The sequence below is a fragment of the Entelurus aequoreus genome, linkage group LG09, assembly GCF_033978785.1.
Source record: "Entelurus aequoreus isolate RoL-2023_Sb linkage group LG09, RoL_Eaeq_v1.1, whole genome shotgun sequence".
Taxonomy (NCBI): Eukaryota; Metazoa; Chordata; class Actinopteri; order Syngnathiformes; family Syngnathidae; genus Entelurus; species Entelurus aequoreus.
In genome coordinates this window covers 2,960,884-2,970,883 of record NC_084739.1, presented here as the reverse complement: position 1 = coordinate 2,970,883, position 10,000 = coordinate 2,960,884, and the positions used below count along the sequence as shown (strand labels likewise).

The 10,000-nt window shown below is 36.8% G+C and overlaps 2 protein-coding genes across 4 annotated transcripts in view; both read right to left on the bottom strand.

The window, feature by feature from the left end:
- Positions 1 to 418, bottom strand: part of LOC133656740 (uncharacterized) — a 65,824-nt gene extending 65,406 nt beyond the window's left edge. The window contains exon 1 of the mRNA XM_062057576.1: positions 276 to 418. Within this exon, the coding sequence (XP_061913560.1) occupies positions 276 to 386 (111 nt within the window). The 5' untranslated portion in view covers positions 387 to 418. The remainder of the gene's footprint in view (positions 1 to 275) is intronic.
- Positions 419 to 8,679: 8,261 nt separating this feature from the next.
- Positions 8,680 to 10,000, bottom strand: part of LOC133657062 (dual specificity protein phosphatase 19-like) — a 25,196-nt gene continuing 23,875 nt past the window's right edge. For all 3 annotated transcript variants that reach the window (XM_062057962.1, XM_062057964.1, XM_062057965.1), the window contains one exon: positions 8,680 to 10,000. This exon is cut by the window's right edge and continues 755 nt beyond it. The gene's annotated coding sequence lies outside the window, so the exon portion shown is untranslated.

The window sequence follows — 10,000 nt, the reverse complement described above, 5'->3', positions numbered from 1 at the left end:
AGAGTATTTTGACAAGTACTTAGAGTATGGTGACAAGTACTTAGAGTATGTTGACAAGTACTTAGAGTATTTTGACAAGTACTTAGAGTATGTTGACAAGTACTTAGAGTATGTTGACAAGTACTTAGAGTATGGTGACAAGTACTTAGAGTATTTTGACAAGTACTTAGAGTATGTTGACAAGTACTTAGAGTATTTTGACAAGTACTTAGAGTATTGTGACAAGTACTTAGAGTATTTTGACAAGTACTTAGAGTATTGTGACGAGTACTTACAGTATTTTTAGGGCGGCCGTCTCCTATTGGTCCTCTGAAAACTCCCTTGATGCTCCTGAGCTGTCCGTCACGCAGGTGGGTGGAGCTTATGACGATGTAGTAGCACGCCATTGGTTGCTTGCCACACTTAGTGGAGTTGACACAATCGTCTCTTTCAACTTGTGATTTCTCTTCTTCTTTCCCTCTTTTTCTCCTTCAGCTCACCGAACCTTTTTGTCTTCCTTCGTCAACGTCACCGAGAACCTTCTGTCAAACTCCCGCCTTCTTCTTCTTCTTCTTCTTCTCCTCCTCCTCCTTCTTCTTCTTCTCCTTCTCCGTCTTCTTCTCCTCCTTGTATAGCGCAGAGTAGAAGCAATGCGGAAGCAGGGCAGCCTTTCCTCCTCGCCTCTCCTGCGTGCTGATGGCGAGCAGGCAGCTCCTCGCTTGGCTCCTCACTTTCCCGCGGTCACCATCTGCCCTTTTAACGCGCTCTCTCTCTCTCTCTCTCTCTCTCTCTCTCTCTCTCTCTCTCTCTCTCTCTCTCTCTCTCTCTCTCTCTCTCTCTCCAGCTGGCATCCTCCCCTCAGCGGAAGAAGACAGGCGCCACCTGCAGGCGGGCAGAGGAAGGACAGGCAAGGACGGGTCAGGTTGATCGATGATGGTTTCGTGCCCTTTCTTGCTCAAGGGCACTTCGTCATGTTTGATGGCAATTCCCAAACTGGAAAGGTGTGGCTGCAGACCACCACAGCGAACCCCACTGGGCGCCGTGCACTTCAGTTCAATAATCAGTAATAGGGTCCGATCAATAATCAATAGTAAGGTCGGATCGATAATGAGGTTGGATCAATAATCAATAATGAGGTCGAGTCAATAATCAATAATAGGGTCAGGTCAATAATCGTTAATAGGGTCGGATCAATAATCAGTAATAGGGTCATATCAATAATAAGGTCAGATCAATATAATAAGAAGGGATCAAATGAATGTATGCATCACTTACAATAATTAAAACTTTACTTTATTTTTCTCTTTATGAACTTTTTATTCTTCTTCTTAACACTTCACTGACCTACTGACTGCCATTAATAACTCATTGTAATTAATAATTAATTGTGATAAATAACTAAATGTCATTAATAACTAATTGTAATTAATAAGTAATTGTAATTAATAACTAGTTGTAAGTCATAAACACGCAAAATGGTATCAAATAACAAAATGTAATATATAACAATATGTAATAAATAACAATATTTAATAAATAACCATATGTATTGAATAACAATATGTAATAAATATCAATATGTAACAAATAGCAATATGTAGCGAATAACAATATGTCATAAATATCAATATGTAATAAATAGAAATATGTCATGTAATAATTTAGCTGTGAAAGTCCAAGAGCAGTTGTCGTTTGTCAATAATACTAAATATATAATAATATCATTTATAATAATAATATAATGTAAAATAATATAATATAATATATAATAATAATGCTTATAGTAATAATATAATATATTATCATATTAAATATACTAATAATATCAGATATAATAATAATAATAAATATATTAATAATATAATACATAATAATATCAAATATAATAATAATATAATATATAATAATGATAATATACTAATAATATAATATATAAAAATATTACACATATAAAAATATAATAACAATAAATAAAACATTTTAATAAATAAATAAAAGTATATTGAATATTATTATATATTAAATGATATATTATATATATCATTAGTATATTTATTGTGATGTATAATCATTTTAAATATACCAATAATATAATTATTATATATTATAATATTATAATATGTATTATAATATCATTATTATATATTATATTATTAGTATATTTAATATTATCTATTATATTAAATATACTAATAATATAATGTATGATAATATTAAATATACTAATAAAATAATATATAATAATAATAAATACACTAATAATATAATTAATATTAATAGTAAATATACAAGTAATATAATGGGTTAGGGTTAGGGTTAGGGTTAGGGTTGGGGTTGGGGTTAGGGTTACGGTTAGGGTTAGGGTTAGGGTTAACCCTAAGGGTTAGGGTTAGGGTTGGGGTTGGGGTTAGGGTTAGGGTTAGGGTTAGGGTTAGGGTTAGGGTTAACCCTAAGGGTTAGGGTTAGGGTTAGGATTGGGGTTGGGGTTAGGGTTAGGGTTGGGGTTGGGGTTAGGGTTAGGGTTAGGGTTGGGGTTGGGGTTAGGGTTAGGATTAAGGTTAGGGTTAGGGTTGGGGTTAGGGTTAGGATTAAGGTTAGGGTTAACCCTAAGGGTTAGGGTTAGGGCTAGGGTTAGGTTTGGGGTTAGGGTTAGGGTTAGGGTTAGGGTTGGGGTTGGGGTTGGGGTTAGGGTTAGGGTTAGGGTTAGGGTTAGGGTTAGGGTCATTCATAACTAATTGTATTTAATAAGTAATTGTATTTAATGACTAATTGTAAATAATATCTACATGTCATTAATAACTAATTGTAATTAATAATTAATTATGATAAATAACTAAATGTCATTCATAACTAATTGTAGTTAATAAGTAATTGTAATTAATAACTAGTTGTAAGTCATATCTAAACCATAAACACACAAAATGGTATCAAATAACAAAATGTAATATATAACAATATGTAATGAATAACAATATTTAATAAATAACCATATGTATTGCATAACAATATGTAATGAATATCAATATGTAACAAATAGCAATATGTCACGAATAACAATATGTCATAAATATCAATATGTAATAAATAGAAATATGTCATGTAATAATTTAGCTGTGAAAGTCCAAGAGCAGTTGTCGTTTGTGAATAATACTAAATATATAATAATATAATTTATGATAATAATATAATGTAAAATAATATAATATAATATATAATAATCATGCTTATAGTAATAATATAATATATTATCATATTAAATATACTAATATCAGATATAATAATAATAATAAATATATTAATAATATAATACATAATAATATCAAATATAATAATAATATATATATAATAATGATAATATACTAATAATATAATATATAAAAATATTACACATATAAAAATATAATAATAATAAATAAAACATTTTAATAAATAAATAAAAGTATATTGAATATTATTAAATATTAAATGATATATTATATATATCATTAGTATATTTATTGTGATATATAATCATTTTAAATATACCAATAATATAATTATTATATATTATAATATTATATTATGTATTATATTATCATTATTATATATTATATTATTAGTATATTTAATATTATCTATTATATTAAATATACTAATAATATAATGTATGATAATATTAAATATACTAATAAAATAATATATAATAATAATAAATACACTAATAATATAATAAATATTAATAGTAAATATACAAATAATATAATGGGTTAGGGTTAGGGTTAGGGTTAGGGTTAGGGTTGGGGTTAGGGTTAGGGTTGGGGTTGGGGTTGGGGTTGGGGTTAGGGTTAGGGTTTGGATTAGGGTTAGGGTTAGGGTTAACCCTAAGGGTTAGGGTTAGGGTTAGGGTTAGGGTTGGGGTTGGGGTTAGGGTTAGGGTTGGGGTTGGGGTTGGGGTTAGGGTTAGGGTTGGGGTTGGGGTTGGGGTTAGGGTTAGGGTTAGGGTTGGGGTTGGGGTTGGGGTTGGGGTTAGGGTTAGGGTTAGGATTAAGGTTAGGGTTAGGGTTAGGGTTAGGGTTAGGGTTAGGGGTTAGGGTTAGGGTTAGGGTTAGGGTTAGGGTTAGGGTTAGGGTTAGGGTTAGGTGTTGTTGGGTTAGGGTTAGGGTAAGGGTTAGGGGTTAGGGTTAGGGTTAGGGTTAGGGTTAGGGTTAGGGTTAGGGTTAGGGTTGGGTTAGGGTTAGGGTTAGGGTTAGGGTTAGGGTTAGGGTTAGGGTTAGGGTTAGGGTTAGGGGTTAGGGTTAGGGTTAGGGTTAGGGTTAGGGTTAGGGTTAGGGTTAGGGTTAGGGGTTAGGGTTAGGGTTAGGGTTAGGGTTAGGGTTAGGGTTAGGGTTAGGGTTAGGGTTAGGGTTAGGGTTAGGGTTGGGGTTAGGGTTAGGGTTGGGGTTGGGGTTGGGTTTATGGTAAGGATTTAGGGTTAGGGTTAGGGTTAGGGTTGGGGTTAGGGTTAGGGTTGGGGTTGGGGTTGGGGTTGGGGTTAGGGTTAGGGTTAGGGTTAGGGTTAACCCTAAGGGTTAGGGTTAGGGTTAGGGTTGGGTTGGGGTTGGGGTTGGGGTTGGGGTTAGGGTTAGGGTTGGGGTTGGGGTTGGGGTTTGGGTTAGGGTTAGGGTTAGGATTAGGGTTAGGGTTAGGGTTAACCTTAAGGGTTAGGGTTAGGGTTGGGGTTAGGGTTAGGGTTGGGGTTGGGTTTATGGTAAGGATTTAGGGTTAGGGTTAGGGTTAGGGTTGGGGTTAGGGTTAGGGTTAGGGTTAGGGTTAGGGTTGGGGTAGGGTTAGGGTTAGGGTTAGGGTTGGGGTAGGGTTAGGGTTAGGGTTAACCCTAAGGGTTAGGGTTAGGGTTAGGGTTGGGGTTGGGGTTAGGGTTAGGGTTAGGGTTAGGGTTAGGGGTTAGGGTTAACCCTAACCCTAACCCTAACCCTATCTAATAATATTACATATATAATAATATAATATAAAATAATAATAAATATGTTTTTATTCATTTATAAATAAATAAAAGTATGTTAAATATTATTATATATAATAATATAATACATAATAGTACATATTTTTATTATTACCCTTTATAAATGTATATGTAATATAATATATAATCATAATAAATATACTAATAACATGATGTATAATAATAATAAATATACTAATAATATGATGTATAAGCATAATAATATACTAATAATATAATATATAATAATATTAAATATAAATAACAAATATACTAATAATATAATATATAATCATATTCATCATATAATAATAATACATATACTAATAATATCATAAATAAAAATATTAAATATCCTATAATATAATATATAATGATAATAAATATACTAATATTATTTATGTATAATAATAATAAATATACGAATAATAAACATGGCTCAGAAGATGTTTTATAACAATAATATAAATTATTTGTTCGTTAATTGGAGGATTGAGTATTTGTTGTTGTGTTTTTTTCAATTGTGTTGTGTTTCAGTCCTGTCGTGTGGTGTGTTGTTGTGTTGTTGTGTGTTGTTGTGTGTTGTTTGTGTGTTGGTGGAGGCGGGGGGTGGGGGGGAGGGGGGCTGTGCTCGTTGTGGGCGATAGAAGGATTTTGTCTCACTGTACAAGTATTCAAATATTGCTGCAGCGTGAGGAGAAATAAAGAAGCTTATCTGATGAATTGTGCTCCCATGATGCTTTGCTGTAATAAGATTAAACACAGCAACACCACAACTGCACAACTCTGTACTAGTTGTGTTTGCTAAACATGACATAGTTCTTGTGTGTCTACATGCACACAAATGTGTTGTGTTTGTTAACCTTGACATAATTATTGTGTGTCTACATGCACACAAATGTGTTGTGTTTGTTAACCTTGACATAGTTCTTGTGTGTCTACATGCACACAAATGTGTTGTGTTTGTTAACCTTGACATAGCAAGTGACAAGTGAGTATTCAATCACAGTCTGGTTAACATCAGGCTACCTAGATAGGCTACCATCAACAACTTGTGATCTGATTGGCTATCAGAACTGTCTATCAACTGTATGTGTTCTCAAATTCACCCGCTAACGGTCCCGGTGAGTATCCAATCCCAGGACACGTAAATGTCACGTTCAAGGTAAGGCCATCTAAAAGGCCTTACTGACAACAACTCGTGATCTGATTGGTAATGGCAATTATCTATCAACTGTATGTGCCCGTTCACTTACAGTGCACAGACATTGTTGATTCTGAAGGCAGATTTGGTACAGCATGGCAACATAAGCTTGCTGAATTCTGATTGGATACAAACTCTAACCTAAAAACTGCAGCACTGGAAGGAGCATAACATGACATGAAGAGAGTGTGAATACTTTTAGATATTTAGGGAAAGTCAATAAAAAAAATGATTTAATCTTTAATTATGATGATGATTTCTGGTGATGTTAGGCCTTGCTGGCACACCACTGCCAAGTTCTCACTCACACTCTTAGTCCCAGTTACAGTGCCCTCTGGTGGTTAATTTATACATTACATCATTTAGGTCATTTTAGAACCGGTGCCCTTTTGGGACTTCACCTAGTGGCCAATTCACAGAATACCCGTAAAGGCCTACTGAAAGCCACTACTAGCGACCACGCAGTCTGATAGTTTATATATCAATGATGAAATCTTAACATTGCAACACATGCCAATACGGCCGGGTTAACTTATAAGGTGCGATTTTAAATTTCCCGCCACACTTCCGGTTGAAAACGTCTCGATATGATGACGTATGCGCGTGACGTAAACAATTGATAGAAGTATTGGTACACCGTTGAATACAATACAAAAAGCTCTGTTTTCATTTCATAATTCCACAGTATTCTGGACATCTTTTGCAATTTGTTTAATGAACAATGGAGACTGCAAAGAAGAAAGTTGTAGGTGGGATCGGTGTATTAGCGGCGGACTACAGCAACACAACCAGGAGGACAGAGATGGATAGCAGACGCGTTAGCCGCCGAACTCACCTTAAAGGCCTACTGAAAGCCACTACTAGCGACCACGCAGTCTGATAGTTTATATATCAATGATGAAATCTTAACATTGCAACACATGCCAATACGGCCGGGTTAACTTATAAAGTGACATTTAAAACTTCCTGGGAAATATCCGTCTGAAACGTCGCGGTATGATGACGTATGCGCGTGACGAAGTCAGAGTAACAGAAGTTATGGTACCCCGTAGAATCCTATACAAAAAGCTCTGTTTTCATTTCATAATTCCACAGTATTCTGGACATCTTTTGCAATTTGTTTAATGAACAATGAAGGCTGCAAAGAAGACAGTTGTAGGTGGGATCGGTGTATTAGCAGCGGACTACAGCAACACAACCAGGAGGACTTTGTTGGAGCGCTAGCCACGCTAGCCGCGCTAGCCGCCGACCTCACCTTGACTTCCTACGTCTCCGGGCCGCCAAACGCATCGGGTGAAGTCCTTCGTCCTTCTGCCGATCCCTGGAACGCAGGTGAGCACGGGTGTTGATGAGTAGATGAGGGCTGGCTGGCGTAGGTGGAGAGCTAATGTTTTTAGCATAGCTCTGTGAGGTCCCGTTGCTAAGTTAGCTTCAATGGCGTCGTTAGCACAGCATTGTTAACCTTCGCCAGCCTGGAAAGCATTAACCGTGTATTTACATGTCCACGGTTTAATAGTATTGTTGATTTTCTATCTATCCTTCCAGTCAGGGGTTTATTTCTTTGTTTCTATATGCAGTTAAAGCACGATGCTATCACGTTAGCTCGTAGCTAAAGCATTTCGCCGATGTATTGTCGTGGAGATAAAAGGCACTGAATGTCCATTTGGCGTTCTGGACTCTCATTTTCAAGAGGATATAGTATCCCAGGTGGTTTAAAATACAAATCTGTGATCTACAATAGAAAAAGGAGAGAGTGTGGAATCCAATGAGCCAGCTTGTACCTAAGTTACGGTCAGAGCGAAAAAAGATACGTCCTGCACTGCATTCTAGTCCTTCACTGTAACGTTCCTCATCCACGAATCTTTCATCCTCGCTCAAATTAATGGGGTAATCGTCGCTTTCTCGGTCCGAATCGCTCTAGATGCATTGACAAAACAATAGGAAAATGTGAGGAGGCTGTCAACTGACTACGTCACGCTACTTCCGCTACAGGCAAGGCTTTTTTTTTATCAGATACCAAAAGTTGCGATCTTTATCGTCGTTGTTCTCTACTAAATCCTTTCAGCAAAAATATGGCAATATCGCAAAATGATCAAGTATGACACATAGAATGGATCTGCTATCCCCGTTTAAATACAAAAATGTCATTTCAGTAGACCTTTAACCGAAATGATACTCACAGAATAAATGAAATGCACCCTCACAAATGCACACAATGAATGTACAAATGCACGTTTATTCACAGTGTTTGTGTCTTTTTTGTTGGTGTAAAGCACTTTGTGTCGCCACTTGTCCGTGTGTTGCTGGTCTTGTCTTCCTCGCCCGGACAGAAGGGCGACCCGGCAGTGCGGCTGGATCGAAAGAGACGCCGGAGACGCATTACTGAACCCAACGTTGCTTTATTACCAGCGAGTGTCATTATACAGGACTGCAGTTCCAGGAGGAGGACAGGTCAAGAAAATGAGGCCCTCCTAACTTGGTCGAAGCCAAACCATCAGTTTTATATTCCGCCTTCCTGTCTCTGTGTGTGTGTGTGTGTGTGTGTGTGTGTGTGTGTGTGTGTGTGTGTGTGTGTGTGTGTGTGTGTGTGTGTGTGTGTGTGTGTGTGTGTGTGTGTGTGTGTGTGTGTGTGTGTGTGTGTGTGTGTGTGTGTGTGTGTGTGTGTGTGTGTGTGTGTGTGTGTGTGCCAAGTCAGGGGAGCACATCCCGACCATAAAAGGAGATGCTCTTGTGTTGAGTTTCAGAAGAGTTTTTATTGCCATTGTTTGAGAACGGGGTTCACAAACTAGGAATTTTACTTGGCGCAATGGTGCAACATAAAACACATATAACACGGATTAGAACATTTAGTCTCTTCTCTAGGATAAGGCTATCACTTTTGCATTCCAAAGTCCCAATTAGGGCCTCTTTCCTGCGAGAAGTCATCCAATCCACCTGCGAATATCAAACTGGAATACCACTATTTAAACTTTAAAGCTTTACGCCATAACTTAAATGTTGGCATTGAGCTGATCATGTAGTCTCTTCTCTAGGATAAGGCTATCACTTTTGCATTCCAAAGTCCCAATTAGAGGCTTTTTCCTGCGAGAAGTGATCCAATCCACCTGCGAAAATCAAACTGAAATACCACTATTTAAACCTTAAAGCTTTACGCCATAACTTAAATGTTGGCATTGAGCTGAACATGTAGTCTCTTCTCTAGGATAAGGCTATCACTTTTGCATTCCAAAGTCCCAATTAGGGCCTCTTTCCTGCGAGAAGTCATCCAATCCACCTGCGAATATCAAACTGAAATACCACTATTTAAACTTTAAAGCTTTACGCCATAACTTAAATGTTGGCATGTAGTCTCTTCTCAGGGATAAGGCTATCACTTTTGCATTCTGTAGACCCAATTAGGGCCTCTTTCCTGCGAGAAGTCATCCAATCCACCTGCGAATATCAAACTGAAATACCACTATTTAAACCTTAAAGCTTTACGCCATAACATAAATGTTGGCATTGAGCTGAACATGTAGTCTCTTCTCTAGGATAAGGCTATCACTTTTGCATTCCAAAGTCCCAATTAGAGGCTTTTTCCTGCGAGAAGTCATCCAATCCACCTGCGAATATCAAACTGAAATACCACTATTTAAACCTTAAAGCTTTACGCCATAACATAAATGTTGGCATTGAGCTGAACATGTAGTCTCTTCTCTAGGATAAGGCTATCACTTTTGCGTTCCAAAGTCCCAATTAGGGCCTCTTTCCTGCGAGAAGTCATCCAATCCACCTGCGAATATCAAACTGAAATACCACTATTTAAACCTTAAAGCTTTACGCCATAACATAAATGTTGG